The sequence below is a fragment of the Schistocerca cancellata genome, chromosome 7 (genome assembly GCF_023864275.1).
Source record: "Schistocerca cancellata isolate TAMUIC-IGC-003103 chromosome 7, iqSchCanc2.1, whole genome shotgun sequence".
In the NCBI taxonomy this organism is placed as follows: domain Eukaryota; kingdom Metazoa; phylum Arthropoda; class Insecta; order Orthoptera; family Acrididae; genus Schistocerca; species Schistocerca cancellata.
In genome coordinates this window covers 106,499,325-106,520,152 of record NC_064632.1, presented here as the reverse complement: position 1 = coordinate 106,520,152, position 20,828 = coordinate 106,499,325, and the positions used below count along the sequence as shown (strand labels likewise).

The 20,828-nt window shown below is 48.0% G+C and overlaps 1 protein-coding gene and 1 non-coding gene across 2 annotated transcripts in view; both read left to right on the top strand.

Annotated features, from left to right (window-relative positions):
• Positions 1-19,789, top strand: part of LOC126092656 (radial spoke head 1 homolog) — a 179,756-nt gene extending 159,967 nt beyond the window's left edge. The window contains exon 6 of the mRNA XM_049908378.1: positions 19,713-19,789. Within this exon, the coding sequence (XP_049764335.1) occupies positions 19,713-19,789 (77 nt within the window). The remainder of the gene's footprint in view (positions 1-19,712) is intronic.
• Trnat-ugu (transfer RNA threonine (anticodon UGU)) lies at positions 5,613-5,686 on the top strand. The gene has a single exon. It is a non-coding gene; the product is annotated as a tRNA-Thr (tRNA).
• Positions 19,790-20,828: the final 1,039 nt, after the last annotated feature.

The following is a 20,828-nucleotide window of genomic DNA, read 5'->3' as shown; positions in this document are numbered from 1 at the left end:
GCATTTTTGTAGCGACGAACACGCTGAAGTCGTTTCTTCAATTTCTTGAGGGTAGCACAGTAGTCTTCAGAGTTGATTGTTGCACCATGAGGGAGGGCATCAAACAGAGTAACTGTTTCAGAGTCCCAGAAGACCGTCGCCGAGACTTTACCGACTGAGGATGCGGCTTCGAACTTTTTCATCGGGGGAGAGATGCTGTGGCGCCACTCCACAGATTGCCGTCTTGTTACCGATTTGAAGTGATGAAGCCATGTTTCATCGCCTGTGACGATGTTCGACAAAAATTATCACGATCAGCCTCGTAACGTGCAAGCAATTCCGTACAGATCGTCCGTCGTTACTTTTTATGGTCTTTCGTTAGTCGGCGAGAAACGCGACGGTACATACCTTCGAGTACTCCAACTGGTGGACAAGTGTGTCAGCATTACCAACAGAGACGTCCAGTTGTGCAGCGAGCAGTTCGATTGTGATCCGTCGATCACCTCGAATGAGAGTGTCCGCACGCTCCGACAATGCAGGAGTCCCACGGCACGTGGGAGATCGGACGGACAGGTTTGCGCGACCTTGTTGGAACGATGACAAACGCCTTGCTCAACGACTCATCGAGCTTTTGGTCACTGTCAGGTCTCCGTAGACATTCTGCAAGCTCCTATGAATACCTGCGATGCTCTGGCCTTCCGCCAACACAAACTCACAGACAGCTCTCCTTGGAACGCAACTCCGTTACAGCCGCCACTTTGAGGGCTACCAACAGCGCTGTCACCTGTCGGAACTTCAGCAAACTATAGGGGCTGAAGCGAAAATATTCCACCATGTCCCACAACAAATTCCGCATTTTTTCAACCGAAATTCACCGAGACAAAAAATGTGTTGCATTACTTATTGAACGCCTCTTGTAGGATGGTTCATCGGACGCTTCACCAACAAGATGGTAATTGTTGGTTTTAGTATGAGACAGTAATTCGGATTTCTCGTCCAGCATGACAAAGTCAGAGATACGCGGACTTGTGGCACGATCACAGCGTTCTCTCGCGCAGGGTGTCGCCAGCACGAGATTGTCACCTGGCCCTCCCACTGACGCGAGATTGTCAGTACATACTGTAGCCCAACATTTGCGCATCAATTCCTCGCTGTTCTCTTAAGCCTTTGATCTGCCATTCATAGTAGAGTGATTGACTTTGGCTGTGTTCGTTTTTCAATTCGCATTCCTCTCTGGACTGTTTGTTACGTCCTTACGACTTTAGGTACTCTCTGGAATTTCCTTTTGCTTAGACATTCACTTCGTGAACTCCGCCATCTTCGGCCAAAGGAAACGCATGATTGTTTCACCAGTCTCTACGTCACTGCCATTGCGAGTCGAGTCATCATAAACTGTATTCTAACTAGGCAGAGAAGGACAGAAAATTGAGATTGGGACCATCTGTTAGCGGTCAAGCTGAGACACCTGGAATGATTTTCCACGTGAGTAATTATGCATGGGGACATGAAAGGCATGTGTTTAAACACCAACTGCAGTAGGTTCAAGCTTGCCTCCTCTATGGAACTCCAACACCACTAAAAGGATACAACTCAGAAACATTACTGTTTAAAATGAGTGCTAGTGAAGGGGTGAGAAAAGAAGTCTATGGAAGGCTCTTACCAGAGGCAGGACAGGTTACTGGGACATATGCTACGGCATCTTTCACCAGTAGATGAAAGGTGCTGCAGTAGGGAAAATAGTATGGGCAGACTCAGACTAGACTATACAAAAACATATTAAAGTTAAATTAAAAGTTTTGCAGAAAGGAAAATATCATCACTATTAGAAAAAAAATGGAGGGCAGTATACCAAAAGGCAAAAGACTACAGGCTTACAAAACGTTCAGAGGAGGATCTCCTTTAGACACTAGCCAGTAGGTTCCTCATCTCACCACCTAGTGCTCGTGAGGAAGCACACAGAGGCGGTGATGCTACAGTTTTCCCCTTGGTTCGTTGGTTGATTTGGGGGAGGGGACCAAACAGCGAGGTCATCGTCCCATCGGATTTAGAGAAGGATGGGAAAGGAAGTCGGCCGTGCCCTTTCAAAAGAACCATCCCGGCATTTGCCTGAAGCGGTTTAATGAAATCACAGAAAACCTATCAGGATGGCCAGGCGCGGGTTTGAAGCGTCCTCTTCCCGAATGCGAGTCCAGTGTTCTAACCACTGCACCACCTCGCTCGGTTTTTCCTTGGTCAAATGACATAGACACAAAGCGTCTAACCCAGGCTTCGTAAGCCAGGCCGTCAAACAATGAGGTCCCGCTGGTGAAGACTAATTACTATCAAGACCACGTCCCCCTCACACAATAAATGAGGTCAGATCACTTACCTCCCACATCCAAAACGACACATCTTGATGTATTAAGGTTCGAGAATGAAAAAGTCCAGCCACTGTGATCTTCTAGTATTCGGAAGGTGGTAAAGTGTCCATCTCCCCCCTAGTTTTCCATGTGGGCGTATAATCGGCCTATCATACCACAACACCTCTGCTCCAAAAGACGTTCTAGGATGGCTGGTTTTGAAAGTCTGACTGTCGACGTGAGGGCTGGAATTGGAGGCGTACAGCATCAGGCATGTAATGCACAGTTCTATACGCTCATTTTTCGTCTTCTAAAGTTGAAATTCTTCTCTCAGAAGACCACGCACGGCCCTGCTTCTACTTATGAAGTGGTGACTGAAACTGATCTGTAAAAAAGCTGGTATACTTTCCAGTAAACAGCACATAAATTCTTTCCAAGTGACACCATTAATTTATTGAGCGTACAATTCTTGCCACAACGCTGTTCAAAATACACTCACGAGACATTACACAACATTGTACTCGACTGATTGCTCCGTAAGTCATGTACGCAACTCGCAAATTATAAAATCGATCACAGTACCTCTTGTCTCAATTACTTTTTAATAACCCTTAAGCATATTCTGAGTGAACAAACTACAACTCCTGCTATCAACTATGGCAAACCGCGACCTTGCACTCGCGAGGGCTTGCGCCTACGACCACCAACCAACTCTCTCGTAAGCAGCAGTGCAGTATCTGACTCAACATTTTGACCAATGAAAGGTAACGCTACCATATACACCCATGTTGCGCTCAACCAATGATAAGTGAAGACCCCGTCTCCAAGTGAATTGTCACGCCTTACCTCTTCAGCAAGAGGTAATAACGTCGCAATATGCTCTCCAAGAGAATGGATTGAGACGTAAGAGCAATGCACAATATTCTGACTCACCATGTGCCTGTTTGCAATAAACGCTACAACAACAAGGACCTGTAACGCCCGGGACCCGGACGCTGCGCTACACGGTAATGGTAGGTTGCTGAGTTCAGCCTCTAGATAGACTATTACACTTGGACGTCGGTGAGCAGTGTTTCGATGGTGACGGCCTGCCAGACGCCCGATGGCGCTAGTGAGACATCATTAACACTCTGTTGCTCCAAGACACGCGTGTGTCTTGATTCTTATGCCATTTGCGGCAGCAGGGCAGCAGTGGCGTGCGTTATGCCAGGCATGTGGCGACATCAGTGCGCAGTAGGCAGCCTCGATATCAGCAGTGGCTGAAACGGCAGCGTCAGCCGTCAGCGCCCAGTGACATCAGAAGGCCACTGGCCACACTAGGCAGGCAGCGTCGTTCCCGCTGGCCGTGGCCAATAGCAGTTCCGGAAAGTGGATAACCAGGGCATGCCTTACCTTAACATAGACCGCGAGTAGAAAAGGCACCACCAGCTCTGCAAAAATTGCATGAAGTTGTGCGGATTCACGCTGCTGCCAGCCGACAGGAGAACAGCTGGCAGCAAAGAAGTCTGCCCACATTTTCAACATGTCCCCAATGAAGTACATCAACGCCTGTTTGCAGCTAGGGTGTCCATTTAATTATCATTTCATTTCTAGCAAGCTGCATGGTCATCCACGGTAACTGTTCTTTCGGGAACAGATACTACCGTCATATATACACTCCTGGAAATTGAAATAAGAACACCGTGAATTCATTGTCCCAGGAAGGGGAAACTTTATTGACACATTCCTGGGGTCAGATACATCACATGATCACACTGACAGAACCACAGGCACATAGACACAGGCAACAGAGCATGCACAATGTCGGCACTAGTACAGTGTATATCCACCTTTCGCAGCAATGCAGGCTGCTATTCTCCCATGGAGACGATCGTAGAGATGCTGGATGTAGTCCTGTGGAACGGCTTGCCATGCCATTTCCACCTGGCGCCTCAGTTGGACCAGCGTTCGTGCTGGACGTGCAGACCGCGTGAGACGACGCTTCATCCAGTCCCAAACATGCTCAATGGGGGACAGATCCGGATATCTTGCTGGCCAGGGTAGTTGACTTACACCTTCTAGAGCACGTTGGGTGGCACGGGATACATGCGGACGTGCATTGTCCTGTTGAAACAGCAAGTTCCCTTGCCGGTCTAGGAATAGTAGAACGATGGGTTCGATGACGGTTTGGATGTACCGTGCACTATTCAGTGTCCCCTCGACGATCACCAGTGGTGTACGGCCAGTGTAGGAGATCGCTCCCCACACCATGATGCCGGGTGTTGGCCCTGTGTGCCTCGGTCGTATGCAGTCCTGATTGTGGCGCTCACCTGCACGGCGCCAAACACGCATACGACCATCATTGGCACCAAGGCAGAAGCGACTCTCATCGCTGAAGTCGACACGTCTCCATTCGTCTCTAAATTCACGCCTGTCGCGACACCACTGGAGGCGGGCTGCACGATGTTGGGGCGTGAGCGGAAGACGGCCTAACGGTGTGAGGGACCGTAGCCCAGCTTCATGGAGACGGTTGCGAATGGTCCTCGCCGATACCCCAGGAGCAGTGTCCCTAATTTGCTGGGAAGTGGCGGTGCGGTCCCCTACGGCACTGCGTAGGATCCTACGGTCTTGGCATGCATCCGTGCGTCGCTGCAGTCCGGTCCCAGGTCGACGGGCACGTGCACCTTCCGCCGTCCACTGGCGACGACATCGATGTACTGTGGAGACCTCACGCCCCACGTGTTGAGCAATTCGGCGGTACGTCCACCCGGCCTCCCGCATGCCCACTATACGCCCTCGCTCAAAGTCCGTCAACTGCACATACGGTTCACGTCCACGCTGTCGCGGCATGCTACCAGTGTTAAAGACTGCGATGGAGCTCCGTATGCCACGGCAAACTGGCTGACACTGACGGCGGCGGTGCACAAATGCTGCGCAGCTAGCGCCATTCGACGGCCAACACCGCGGTTCCTGGTGTGTCCGCTGTGCCGTGCGTGTGATCATTGCTTGTACAGCCCTCTCGCAGTGTCCAGAGCAAGTATGGTGGGTCTGACACACCGGTGTCAATGTGTTCTTTTTTCCATTTCCAGGAGTGTAGTTAAAATATGGTTTCCCGGCCATTGACCTTCTTGTGCAAAAGCACACGCTATGCCCGAACTCGTACGGGACTTAGATTAATCTGCCACGAGTAATGAGTATGATGGGCAAACATCTATTAGGCGCGCTGCGAACGTAGTGGTGTTGACATGTTGGGAATGTGGATCTCACGGGGAGCGTGCAAGGGATAAGTCCCTGCAGTCGCGCTATTCATCTGTGTCCTCGGTGGCTCAGATGGATAGAGCGTCTGCCATGTAAGCAGGAGATCCCGGGTTCGAGTCCCGGTCGGGGCACACATTTTCAACATGTCCCCAATAAAGTACATCAATGCCTGTTTGCAGCTAGGGTGTCCATTTAATTATCATTTCATTTCTGCCCACAGGAATAGGAGGCAGGTGGTAGCAGCTATGCGCCCCACGATGTAAGATAATGGTCTGCTCCCTGGACTCACTGATTGGGCCACCAAAAGATCTGCTGGTTGATAGTGCCCACAGCTCCCCATCGTCTTGACCTACATGCAGCATCGCGGCTCACAGTGGCTATGACCCCCAGTGAGTCTTGCTGTTTCGTCAAAGACTGAAGACAGTTGGACGAGATAAACAGAGGATACACCAACATGGGTCCAACCTCCAGACTGGACGTTTGCAAACGGAGTTGAGTCCTCCACTGGAACAGGAGTAACATTTATGCATGACTGGCCTGTGTTCACTGCTACTGTGAGGCTGCACTGATATCACTTGGCCTGCTTTTCTTGTCTGGTCAGCTTCTTTGGTCACCCTGGCCCAGACTGTAAGGTGTCTCAGCCCTGCCTTCAGGAGCAGTGGCGGGCGTATTTTGTAGAGTTGGTGTACTGAATAGTTACTCTTGCGTCCAACTTGATACTCTCTTGCTCCACTCTGCGTAGTCATCATAGTGACGGTCCCCTCACCCTATATCAGTCTAATGCACCAGAGCCTTGGACATGCTGTGTGCAGCATTAAACTCTGTCTTGCAGTTGTATTACATGCTGCTTCTGTGGTCCTTCTTTGTTGACATTCCACCTGCCTGTTATCATCTTGACCTTCTTTGCCCACCTCTCGAACTATCAGGAGAAGGATTCAAAATTTAATTCAACTGTGCCAAGGATATTACACTCCTGGAAATGGAAAAAAGAACACATTGACATCGGTGTGTCAGACCCACCATACTTGCTCCGGACACTGCGAGAGGGCTGTACAAGCAATGATCACACGCACGGCACAGCGGACACACCAGGAACCGCGGTGTTGCCCGTCGAATGGCGCTAGCTGCGCAGCATTTGTGCACCGCCGCCGTCAATGTCAGCCAGTTTGCCGTGGCATACGGAGCTCCATCGCAGTCTTTAACACTGGTAGCATGCCGCGACAGCGTGGACGTGAACCGTATGTGCAGTTGACGGACTTTGAGCGAGGGCGTATAGTGGGCATGCGGGAGGCCGGGTGGACGTACCGCCGAATTGCGCAACACGTGGGGCGTGAGGTCTTCACAGTACATCGATGTTGTCGCCAGTGGTCGGCGGAAGGTGCACGTGCCCGTCGACCTGGGACCGGACCGCAGCGACGCACGGATGCACGCCAAGACCGTAGGATCCTACGCAGTGCCGTAGGGGACCGCACCGCCACTTCCCAGCAAATTAGGGACACTGTTGCTCCTGGGGTATCGGCGAGGACCATTCGCAACCGTCTCCATGAAGCTGGGCTACGGTCCCGCACACCGTTAGGCCGTCTTCCGCTCACGCCCCAACATCGTGCAGCCCGCCTCCAGTGGTGTCGCGACAGGCGTGAATGGAGGGACGAATGGAGACGTGTCGTCTTCAGCGATGAGAGTCGCTTCTGCCTTGGTGCCAATGATGGTCGTATGCGTGTTTGGCGCCGTGCAGGTGAGCGCCACAATCAGGACTGCATACGACCGAGGCACACAGGGCCAACACCCGGCATCATGGTGTGGGGAGCGATCTCCTACACTGGCCGTACACCACTGGTGATCGTCGAGGGGACACTGAATAGTGCACGGTACATCCAAACCGTCATCGAACCCATCGTTCTACCATTCCTAGACCGGCAAGGGAACTTGCTGTTCCAACAGGACAATGCACGTCCGCATGTATCCCGTGCCACCCAACGTGCTCTAGAAGGTGTAAGTCAACCACCCTGGCCAGCAAGATCTCCGGATCTGTCCCCCATTGAGCATGTTTGGGACTGGATGAAGCGTCGTCTCACGCGGTCTGCACGTCCAGCACGAACGCTGGTCCAACTGAGGCGCCAGATGGGAATGGCATGGCAAGCCGTTCCACAAGACTACATCCAGCATCTCTACGATCGTCTCCATGGGAGAATAGCAGCCTGCATTGCTGCGAAAGGTGGATATACACTGTACTAATGCCGACATTGTGCATGCTCTGTTGCCTGTGTCTGTGTGCCTGTGGTTCTGTCAGTGTGATCATGTGTTGTATCTGACCCCAGGAATGTGTCAATAAAGTTTCCCCTTCCTGGGACAATGAATTCACGGTGTTCTTATTTCAATTTCCAGGAGTGTATTCCATGACGCTTCGCCCGTCACCTGCCAACCGAAAAGGTGTTATCATCTCCCTCCATTAGCGAGAACTGAAACAGATGAAAAAAGCAGAGCAATTGCCTTTTAAAACTTCATAAACTCTCCAGAGCCTCAGAGTCAGGGGGCTTATGGGCGCTCAACATCGAGGTCATCAGCGCTCAGAGTCAGGATCCAATTGTCAAACACACAAGATTACCCCTCAGGATACAAGTACCTAAAGGGAGTCCACAATCCATCATCTGTTAGCGACCTGACTGGGTGAGGTAAGGCATCTTCTATGTCACCAGATTCGTTTGCGTCGGAAAGTAAACCGGTTTTGTGAACTATTACAAGTTCCTAATCAGGGGCGCATTATTTACTTCACCTGAGTGCTTCAGAAGTCAGGTTTTTGAATATCTGCGTATTATTAGACACAATTCCTACGTTTTCGTCAGGGTCTACAGTACTGTTTTATTTTTAATCTTTATTCAAAATTGGCTACAATATACATATCAACCCCACTACCCTACTACATTAGTGGGTCCTAATATTACAGTCATATTACAATTACTGCAACTTAATTGCTAACACTACAGGTATGTTAATTCTACTCGTACTATTATTTCACCACTACAGGCATTTCTATTCAACTATTACCCTGTTGTACGTGTATCTTGGTTGCTAGTTGATTGTGAGTGGTTCTCTAAGTTGTTATTTTACGATGTACATGCAACTATCTATACCTAACTAATCTACACTACCTGCAGCGTTACAGGTGTGCCAGTGTTTAACAAACCTACGTTGTTGTTGGCCATGCCCACCGAGCTAATCCCAGTTGGCACTGGGCTGGCCGAAGACGTTAATCGCTGCAGTGCTATCCTAAGGGGTTTTCCTGTCTTATCCTACAACTAACCTATTTCTTATCTATACTGTCATTGTCGGTGCGTGTCACGATCGGTGAAAAGTGTGCACCCCCTCCCCTCCCCCCCCCCAACCCGAGACATGAAGGATCCCAGCCGTGAAGCAGCTGGCCTAGTCCACGCCCCGGCGGAACAGGATAGGTGCACGCAGTCTAATTCGGGTAATTACCTATTATAGATTGTTCCTTAAAAATTCCTTAAGAACTTTTCTAGATATTGCATTTGAGAGTTTGTTCAGGACGTGAGAGGTGTTCTCATGCATGTGCAGGTGATGTGTGTCATGGTTAGGAAGTTGTTGTCGAAGTTCATCTGCAACATCGTCGAATAGGGGGCACTCATACACATCATGGTCTGGATTGCCTTGCACGGCACCACAGTCACACGTTGGTGTACCCCGCCTCTCGAACCGACATAGGTATGTCGGGTATGGTCCATGTCCAGTAAGAAAGTGGAGCAGTCCTCTGGTTAGTTTAAGGTATGTAAGCTGTAATTGCTCCTCAGTGTGTGGCAGCAACTCATACCTTCTTCGCCCCATATCATCATTATCCTACTTCTCTTGCCACAATTCTTTCCCCCTTCTTTTTATTCCAGGATTATCCCCGTTATTTCCACTATCTTTTCCCTCCTCTCCTTCTTCATCCAGTACCAGGCGGCCTGTTTCCTGATTTTTATATCAAAGAGACAGAGCCCCATTAGTAAGAGCAATGCCCCCCAGGAGTTGTTCCGTATGCCCCTACCGAGCGCAGGAGCATGTTTCGCTGCACCCTTCTTATGGCCATAGAAGGCATAGCCCTCGTGAGCCTGTGTGCCCAGACCCCTGATCAGAGTCCCACGATTGAGGTTATGATGCTATTATGGTATAATTTAATTAGGTCAGGTGGGATATGGAAGCGTTTGTGGCCAATTCCAATTAGGTTGTTTAGCGTTTATAATGATCTTTGTGTTACGGTGTCAATATATGATTTATAGTTCCACCTCTCGTCGACGACTACACCTAGATATCGGGCCTCACAGCACCGAAGAACTGGTGAGCCTTTAATTCTAACAGTTGGATTCCTAATAAGTTGTCCAAGTATGTGGACTTGCTTGGCGCAATTGTCATTTCGGCTTTGTGGCACCATGCCGTCATAATAGATATAGCTCTTTCAACTTTAGGTTCTAGGTCCTCGCAGCTACAGCCGCTAACCAGCAGGAGGAGGTCGTCTGCATAGGCTATGACCTCTAGCACATCGTTACTGCTCTTTAACTCATCCGGAAGGGGTCCCATGTTGACATCCCAAAAGAGAGGCCCCAGAACAGAGCCCGGAGGACACCCCTTTGTTATGTTCTTCCTAATTCTTCCGCTGGGTGCCGATAGCCAGACCTCCTGTCTTCGCAATAACTCCTAAGACAGCCATATAACGGCCCTGGACAATTCTTTTCCGAAAGCAGGAGAAGAGCGCAGACCACTACAGTTTGTCAAGGGCGCCATTGATGTCCACCATGATGGCAACAATGTACCTGTGCGGGACAGAGTCACATACATCTGTAGCCAGGGCGATTGCGTCAGACGCTGATCGCCCTGACTGGAAGCCGAATTGTCTGTCACCCATCCCACACAACACCTGGTGTGCTCTGTCTGCTAGCTCAAAAAGTTTGCCCAGCACGTCCAGTAAGCAGATGGGTCTGTAAGATTTCACATCTTTAGGGTTTTATGTGGACCTTTTTTGATTATTACCACATTTGCTTTTTTCCAAATGGACGGAAATTTTCTCGACCGTAGACACTCATTGTATAACTTAGCGAGAGGTGCCACCAGCTAGCGGGCGAGGAATTGCACCACCTCTGCTGTAATGCCATCTGGCCCAGGAACCTTGCCCCTCTTAAGGGCGTTTATTTGGGCACCTACCTCCCCTTTGGAGAAGAGATAAACCATGGTATTGTTTACGTAGACCTGCTGGTTTTCTCTCCTGACCCTTTGTTGTTCATCTGACACGTCTTCCTCTCTATCATCAGGTAACAGGACCTGGAGGAGGACCTCAGCAGTTTCCCGCCAAGTCCCAGTCATCTGGTCCCCAACCCTAACGGTGGATAACACCATAGGAGACCTTTTGTTTCCTGTACTAGCTTGTACGGGATACCCTATAGGTCTTTAGCCAATTGGCTTTGTATACTTGTCCCAACTCCTCAGCCTGACTGCCCTGAGCTCCTGTTGGAACTGTTCTTTGGCTTCTCTGTACGCTTGCAGCCATCGTTGCTTTTCTTCCCAGATGACACTCCGATGGTAATACCTCCTCGCCCTCCTTACAGACTGGCGCATCTGTCCCAGTTCGGCTGAGCATGGTGAAGAGGGCGCCGCAACGGCTCTCCTCCTGCCTTCACCGCCTTGGTAACCGCTTTCACCAACTCTTCGGCGTATTACTCTACATTCTCATCACCCTCCGGCAATATCGGTACGTCGCACTCTCTCGCTAGGTGGTCCCAGTCTCACCCCATGTCCCAGTGGCACTCCCGGTCTATTATGGAAAAGGTTATTAAATTATGGTCGCTTGTTGCGACCTGATCCCATACAGCCCAGTCTATTATCTTGTTGCATGATTTGGCATTACTAGAGTAACGACGATGTTTGTGCCCTCCTCCCTCCGCTGGAATAGGTGGGGGGAGGGGGCTTTCCTTGCTTGTTGGCGACAACTAATTGCAGTGCCTTAATGGTTTCTTCTGCTTTTTCACCTCCGTCATCTTGAGTGGCACTGAATCATAGGGTGGACTTGGCATTTATATCTGCTGTCACTATAAATCTGCGCCCCCGCAACGCTGTGGCTACTTGAGTTAGTTTATCCAGGAATTCATCGATTCCTCTGCCATATTGGAAGTACATATTGACGACATAAAGTACTCATACGGGCGACTGTAATTCCATGACGTTGCAGTGGTCATCAGAGAACTATGCAAGGACTGTAGTTCTCTACGCCCTGTTTGCCACTATGACTGCGGCCCTTGGTTCCATTCCAAAGTGAATTTCTTGCCAATTGACAGCCATGAAAGGGATTCACCCAGATTGTGAGTACGGCTCCTGCAGACATAGGACATCTAAACTCATCTCCTCCACCACTCTGCGAAGTTCCTGCAGGATTAATTTGCTGTTTCGTGTGTTTATCTGTCCAACGCTTAAATGGTTCATGTGGAAAATATGTACGAATATGAGAATCTGACCAGTTCCTACTCCAGTCGTGTGCTATTCTTCCATTGCTGATAACTGATTGATTGTATAGCTCATCAAGATCAAATCTCTCATTTCGTCTCTCAAACACCTTTCTAACTACGTCCTGCAAGGCCCCAAGATTCATTGTCTTAAGCTCCATCCTATCTACAGCCTCCATTACCAGAAAGGTGATTTCTCTTCCATACTCATGGCCGGCGCACACCACATGCCTTAAGGCTCCTCTAGGCGAGCTAATTGCAGAGCATGCTCCAGGTTGGGGTATATCCTAGCAGGGTCCATTCCCAACCCCCTCTGAGGTGGTAGGCCTGTTGACGAACTTGAGCTGCTCACATCATTCATCTGCACTGGCTCTTTGGTACTTGTTTCGTTATACTTTTTCACCGGTAGACTCTCTACCACAGGATGCCCATGTGGTCGCGCATGATCCTCAGGCGACCTTAGTCCCCGGCTTGGAGGAGAGGGAGCCTTCTTCTGACCGAAAGAGCCTGTTTGCACACATGCTACTTTCGTTGCTACTGTTAGGGATTGCGACTTTGTGAACTTTTGAATGAATTCTCTGACTCTACTTGCGGTCATTGCATCGCTCGACCTCTAGCTCGGGGGACTTTCTTTTAGGCTTCCTGTGTTCAGGTAGAACCTCAGCCATAATCTATTCGAGCAATAAGCCTTTGCTGCAGCATTCGGTATGTTGGGCAGTTTCTTCCGGTGGTGTTACAGGTCTTCTATCCTCTCCTTGTGCAGGGGATGCATATCCCAGCTTTGCCACAGTTCTTCTTAACGTGATCCTCAGCCCCACACCTGGAGCAAGCCGGCTTTCGTCCACAGTGCTTAAGGACATGGTCCAAGTCGCCAGAATCGTGGCATCAGAGAACCACAAAGTAATCTCAGACATTGATGGCATGGAAACCTATGTAGATTCTGCCCACTCTGGTGAGCCTTCGCCAGATTTTCCTGAGACCTCGGAAACGTGATGTACTACATCCCAGGGCCCAGTTTTAAAGCTTAACTTGAACTCATTTTTAAAAGTATCCTAGTCCACGTCATCAAAGTTTTGATGATACATTGTCTCATAGATAACGTAATCTTTTAATGCTACTGGTACGTCATAGAGAATCACCAAAGGGTTTCGCTTTTTTGGTGGTTCGCACTTTATTGCTTTGTTTAGTGTTGTGTTGTTCAGAATTTTCTTTCTGTCATCCTCAGTGGCTACATTAACAACATTTTTGTCACCTTTACCTTATTAATTTTGATTTTATCCTTCGCAGGGTCGATGGTAGTAGTAAAGATCTCCTGCACTTTCTTAATACTCTGCCCAGGCAGGGGAATCAGGAAGACCACCGTGTCTGGTCTCTTCGAAATATTGGCAGTAGTCTCTTTGGTGGTTTGCGCTTGCGCGGCCACTCCAGCCCATGTCTTGACCGGTTGCTGACGCAGTCTTTCATTCTCTTTTCCCAATTCTTCTAAACGCCCCTCGAGCTTCGCAATGGCGATAGCCCAGGCAGCAAGTTCATTTTTGATTGCCAGGACTACAGTCTGGCTAATTTTTCCATTCTTAACACTAGATTCCAGTATCTGGTTACTTCTAGTGTGTCTCTCTAAACCATTTTCATCGTTCTGTCACACGTCCTCTTGTGAGGTTGGAACAGTAGACACAGACGCCCTCGAAATCGCACTCGAAACACTCGCCCTACAGTAGAGATTGTGCAGCACATGCCGATAGTCCGTTTATCTGCATAGTTTAGTTTTCCACGGTCTTTAGTATGGGCAGGGACTGCGATTGTTGCGTGCGGATGCGAGCTGAGTTGGTGACACTTCGCTCTCAGCTTCAGGCTGTGGTGGCTTCGGTTACACAACTTGAGGCTGCAGTGGATGGGCACCACTGTTGTGGGCTGACCGTGGGGATCCAGCTGACGTCCAGCACGTCAGAGTCCTCCGATAGGACCTCACCGGTGGCCAACCCAGTTACTGCTCGCACTGAGTTGGACCCCTCACCTGTGGTGGAGTGGGAGATCGCCCCGGGGCGAAACAAGCGGCCAAAAACCTTCCCAGGCGGCCGCACGTAAAGCCTCCCCGGTTTGTCTGACAAACAGGTTCCAGGTGCTGTCTGTGGCTGACACTGTGGCTGAACCAGATGCTGTCGCCTGTACTGTTTCAGAGGAAACCACCCAGCCTGCAAGATCCGGGCAATCACAAAGGGTGGAATTATTGCTAGTTGGGAGCTCCAACATTAGGCGAGTTATGGGGCCCATTAGGGGCGTGGCTGACAGGAAGCAACGTATGTGTGCGTACCGGGTGGAGTTATTCCAGATGTGGAAAAGGTCCTCCCAGATGCCATGAAGAGCACAGGGTGCAGCCAACTGCAGGTGGTTGCTCACGTCGGTACCAATGATATGTGTCACTTTGGATCAGAAGAGATTCTCTCTGGTTTTGAGTGGCTAACAGAAGTGGTAAAGGTTGCCAGTCTTGTTTGCAAGACGAAAGCAGAGCTGACCTTTTACAGCATAGTCGACAGGACTGATTGCGGACCTCTCGTACAGAGCCGACTGGAGGGTCTGAATCAGAGGCTCAGACCGTGTAGGCTGCAGTTGCGCCAAAGCGTGGTTGGGTTTCGACTTCCGCTGAATAGGTCAGGTGCCCACTATACGCAGGAGGCGGCTACACGCGTAGTGGGGGCTGTGTGGCGTGGACTGGGCCATTTTTTAGGTTAGAGGCTCTCGGGAAAACACAAGAAGGGCTTCAGTCTCAAAGTGTGCAACCCGAACACAGGAAGAACGAAGATACAAAAACTATTGGTATAACAGTTGTAAATTGTCGTAGCTGTGTTGGGAAAGTACCAAAGCTCCAAGTGCTAATAGAAAGCACTGATGCTCATATCGTTATAGGCACTGAAATCTGGCTAGAGCGAAGAACCTAACGGTGTTCCGAAAGGATAGGCTAAACACTGTTGGCGATGGCGTGTTTGCTACTGTTAGAAGTAGTTTAACTTGTCGCGAAATTGAAGTAGATACTTCCTGTGAGTTAGTATGGGCAGCGGTCATTGTTGGCAACCGGAATAGAATAATAATAGGATCCTTTTACCGACCTCCCAATTCAGATGATACAATTGCTGAAAGGTTCAAAGAAAACTCGAGTTTGATTTCGAACATGTACCACACACATACGATAATAGTTGGTGGAGACTTTAATTTACCCCCGATATGTTGGCAAAAATACATGTTTAATTCCGGAGGTACGCTTACAATATCATCCGAAATTGTGCTAAACGCATTCTCTGAAAATTATTTCGAGCAGTTAGTTCATGAGCACACGCGGATAGTAAACGGTTGTGAACTTTTAGAAACAAAGAATCCTGAGTTAATAACGAGCATCAAAGCCGGTACAGGAATTAGTGAACACAGGGTTGTCGTAGCGAGGTTGAATATTGTAATCCCCAAATCCTCCAAAAATAAGCGAAAGAAAACCTATTCAAAAAACCAGATAAAAATTCGCTTGACGCCTTTGTGAGAGATATTCTCCACTCATTCCAAGTTAATAATATTAGTGTAGACCAGATGTGGCTTGAACTCAAAGAAATAGTATCGGCAGCAATTGAGAGATTTATACCAAATAAATTAACTAACGACGGAGTTGATCCTCCTTGGTACACAAAACGGGTTAGAACACTGTTGCAGGAACAACGAAACAAACATGCCAAATTTAAACAGACGCAAAATCCTCAAGATTGGCGATCTTTTACAGAAGCTCGAAATTTAGCGCGAACTTCAATGCGAGATGCTTACAACAATTTCCACAACGAAACTTTGTCTCGAAACTTGGCAGAAAATCCGAAGAGATTCTGATCGTGTGTGGAGTATGTTAGCGGCAAGAAACAATCAATGTCTTCTCTGCGCGACAGCAATAGAGATACTATAGAAGACAGTGCTGTCAAAGCAGAGTTACTAAACACACCCTTCAGAAATGCCTTCACAAAAGAAGACGAAGTAAATATTCCAGAATTCGAATCGAGAACAGCTACCAACATGAGTAACGTAGAAGTAAATATCTATAACTTTAATCACTTAATAAAAGCAAATGTTCTGGTCCAGACTATATACCAATTAGATTCTTTCGGAGTATGCTGATTCATTAGCTCCATACTTGACAATCATATGCAACCATTCGCTCGACGGAAGATCCGTACCCAAAGATTGGAAAGTTGCACAGGTCACACCAACATTCAACAAAGTTAGTAGGAGTAATCCACTAAAGTACAGGCCCATCTCGTTAACGTCGATATGCAGCAGGATTTTGAAACATATATTGTGTTCAAACATTATGAATTACCTAGAAGAAAACTGTCTATTGAGAGACAGTCAACATGGGTTTAGAAAACATCGTTCCTGTGAAACACAACTAGCTCTTTATTCACATGAAGTGTTGAGTGCTATTGACAAGGGATTTCAGATCTATTCCGTATTTCTGTATTTCCGCAAGGCTTTTGACATTGTACCACACAAGCGGCTCGTAGTGAAATTGCGTGCTTATGAAATATTGTCAAAGTTATGTGACTGGATTTTTGATTTTCTGTCAGAGAGGTTACAGTTCGTAGTAATTGACGGAAAATCACCGAGTAAAACAGAGGTGATTTCTGGCGTTCCCCAAGGTACTGTTACAGGCCCTTTGCTGTTCCTTATCTACACTCCTGGAAATTGAAATAAGAACACCGTGAATTCATTGTCCCAGGAAGGGGAAACTTTATTGACACATTCCTGGGGTCAGATACATCACATGATCACACTGACAGAACCACAGGCACATAGACACAGGCAACAGAGCATGCACAATGTCGGCACTAGTACAGTGTATATCCACCTTTCGCAGCAATGCAGGCTGCTATTCTCCCATGGAGACGATCGTAGAGATGCTGGATGTAGTCCTGTGGAACGGCTTGCCATGCCATTTCCACCTGGCGCCTCAGTTGGACCAGCGTTCGTGCTGGACGTGCAGACCGCGTGAGACGACGCTTCATCCAGTCCCAAACATGCTCAATGGGGGACAGATCCGGAGATCTTGCTGGCCAGGGTAGTTGACTTACACCTTCTAGAGCACGTTGGGTGGCACGGGATACATGCGGACGTGCATTGTCCTGTTGGAACAGCAAGTTCCCTTGCCGGTCTAGGAATGGTAGAACGATGGGTTCGATGACGGTTTGGATGTACCGTGCACTATTCAGTGTCCCCTCGACGATCACCAGTGGTGTACGGCCAGTGTAGGAGATCGCTCCCCACACCATGATGCCGGGTGTTGGCCCTGTGTGCCTCGGTCGTATGCAGTCCTGATTGTGGCGCTCACCTGCACGGCGCCAAACACGCATACGACCATCATTGGCACCAAGGCAGAAGCGACTCTCATCGCTGAAGACGACACGTCTCCATTCGTCCCTCCATTCACGCCTGTCGCGACACCACTGGAGACGGGCTGCACGATGTTGGGGCGTGAGCGGAAGACGGCCTAACGGTGTGCGGGACCGTAGCCCAGCTTCATGGAGACGGTTGCGAATGGTCCTCGCCGATACCCCAGGAGCAACAGTGTCCCTAATTTGCTGGGAAGTGGCGGTGCGGTCCCCTACGGCACTGCTTAGGATCCTACGGTCTTGGCGTGCATCCGTGCGTCGCTGCGGTCCGGTCCCAGGTCGACGGGCACGTGCACCTTCCGCCGACCACTGGCGACAACATCGATGTACTGTGGAGACCTCACGCCCCACGTGTTGAGCAATTCGGCGGTACGCCCACCCGACCTCCCGCATGCCCACTATACGCCCTCGCTCAAAGTCCGTCAACTGCACATACGGTTCACGTCCACGCTGTCGCGGCATGCTACCAGTGTTAAAGACTGCGATGGAGCTCCGTATGCCACGGCAAACTGGCTGACACTGACGGCGGCGGTGCACAAATGCTGCGCAGCTAGCGCCATTCGACGGCCAACACCGCGGTTCCTGGTGTGTCCGCTGTGCCGTGCGTGTGATCATTGCTTGTACAGCCCTCTCGCAGTGTCCGGAGCAAGTATGGTGGGTCTGACACACCGGTGTCAATGTGTTCTTTTTTCCATTTCCAGGAGTGTATATAACCGCTTTGGGAGACAATCTGAGCAGCTGTCTTAGTTTGTTTGCAGATGACGCTGTCGTTTATCGACTAACAAAGTAATCAGAAGATCAAAACAAATTGCAAAACGATTTAGAAATGATCTGAATGATGCAAAAATTGGCAGTTGACCCTAAATAACGAAAAGTGTGAGGTCATCCACATGAGTGCTATAAGGAATCCCTTAAACTTCGGTTACACGATAAATCAGTCAAATCTAAAGGCAATAAATTCAACTAAATAACTATGAATTACAATTACGAACAAGTTAAATTGGAAGGCACACACAGAAAATGTTGAGGGGAAGGCTAACCAAAGGCTGCGTTTTATTGGCAGGACACTTATAAAATGTAACAGACCTATTAAGGAGACTGCCTACACTACGCTTGTCCGTCCTCTTTTAGAATACTGCTGCGCGGTGTGGGATCCTTACCAGATAGGACTGACGGAGTACATCGAAAAAGTTCAAAGAAAGGCAGCACGTTTTGTATTACCGCTAAATAAGGGAGAGAGTGTCATAGAAATGATACAGGATTTGGGGTGGACATCTTTAAGAGGAAGGCGTTTTTCATTGCGACGGAATCTTCTCACGAAATTCCAATCATCAACATCCTCCTCCGAATGCGGAAATATTGTGTTAACACCGACCTACACAGGGAGAAACGATCACCTCGATAAAATAAGGGAAATCAGAGCTCGTACGGAAAGATATAGGTGTGCGTTCTTACCGCGCGCTATACGAGATTGGAATAATAGAGAATTGTCAAGGTGGTTCGATGAAGCCTCTGCCAGTAACTTAAATGTGATTTTCAGAGTATCGATGTAGATGTAAATGTAGATAGATGTAGATGTAGACTGAACCTGAAAATCTGTAGTGCCTCGTTATCGAATTACGTAGGTGATCGAAGCTCCTCCCACTAGCCTGTACCAGAGCCCAACACATCCAAGACATGAAGGGTAACCGTCATATAGGTTCATAAAAACACAAATGCAATACAGTATCACAATTTCTTCCTTATTAAGATACTGGATAACTGCAGTTCAGTTAGAAATCCATTGCTACTAGAATATTTATATATTATTTCTATGAATGCTGCTCAGCTGTTCGTTATGCATATCGGACCTTGACCTTTTCAAATAAAGGCACCATGAACAATTACAGAAATGCTTCAAAATCAGAACTGAGGAAAATGTGAAGTAGAATACTCAATACCTTGTGATAATTTACTCTGAGAACTGTTTATTAAGATATAATATATGAATATTCTTTGACTTTACCTTAGGGATGATTAATGCAAAATTAAGCGGATAACAACCTATTCATTGGGCTATAAGCATTCATTCTTCCCACAGTAGGTTTGCGAATGGAACTGGTTAAAACTTCGATTCATTGTACAACAGACAGATTTCTCTGTCACACACGTTACAGCGATTTGAAGAGTCTATCGTTGATGTCGAAAACAGACATACTGAGTGTGGCTGGCAAAGATTTTACACGATCTCACAGAAACCTTCTTTTCATTTGCAGGTGAGGCTGCATTGGCAGTGAAACCAGGACAAGAAGAAACAGAAGAGGGAATGGGCGAAGAGTTCGCCACAACGTGAATTGGAATCACCTTGCAGCACAAGGCTATTGTATTTTCTGTAACTCCTTTACATTTGTTGATCGTTTATTTGAATGACATTTACAAATTCAAGGAATTCGTCACAGATTCTGCTTATTAAAACTTAGTTCTGGAAAAAGGATATAGAATATTATCTCAACGTGTTATTCAAACGCCAGACTTTATTCCTGTCTGCTATGCATATGATCTAAACATGTTTTGCAGATTCTCTATTCGTACTATTTACAAGACGTCAATTTCAGTGATGCACTCTATAACATTATTCAACGAGCTACTAAACTACTTCATTGCTGCTTAGTGAACATCACAGATATTATGTACTAGTTCAAAATAAATACGGATTACACGTAATTTGGAGTAAATATTCAACGTATCTAATACATAAAGAAATTTTAGTAAGGGTAACGTGAGAAATTGAATATTTATTCAATCCTGGAGGCGTGATCGGATGCTTATACTACTAGACGTAATTACATCATAAAATTATGGAGTGAGGAACAGCGTCCGATCGAACTGTTGCGGAAATATATACAATCAGCAGTTATTTCTGGAAACTGTCCTATACACGAAGTCAGTGATCTGGATCGAGGTGGAGATCGATACGAAGGTGGTTCAACTAAGCATAAATCCGAGTATCTACCATGTAACACGTAGCAGTGATTACCGCTCTGCTATTCTTCGCATGACCTTGTTCACTCTGATGTTCCGGAAGTCAATAATTCTAAACTTGCCGCACTGCTTACAGGAGACGTTAATGTTGTTTCACGATACTCAGTCGTTATTTGTCAAATCTCCTCCACCGAGAACCTATCTAACGTGATTTAATTTGTTGTGTCAGTTAGTAGCAGGGGTGGCTAGAGGACAAATGTAAGGATGTAGAGGCATAACTAACTAGGGGTAAGATAGATAGTGTCTACAGGAAAATTACAGAGGCCTTTGGAGAAAAAAGAACCATTTGTATGAATATTAAGAACTCAGACGGAAACCCAGTTCTAAACAAAGTACGGAAAGCAGAAAGG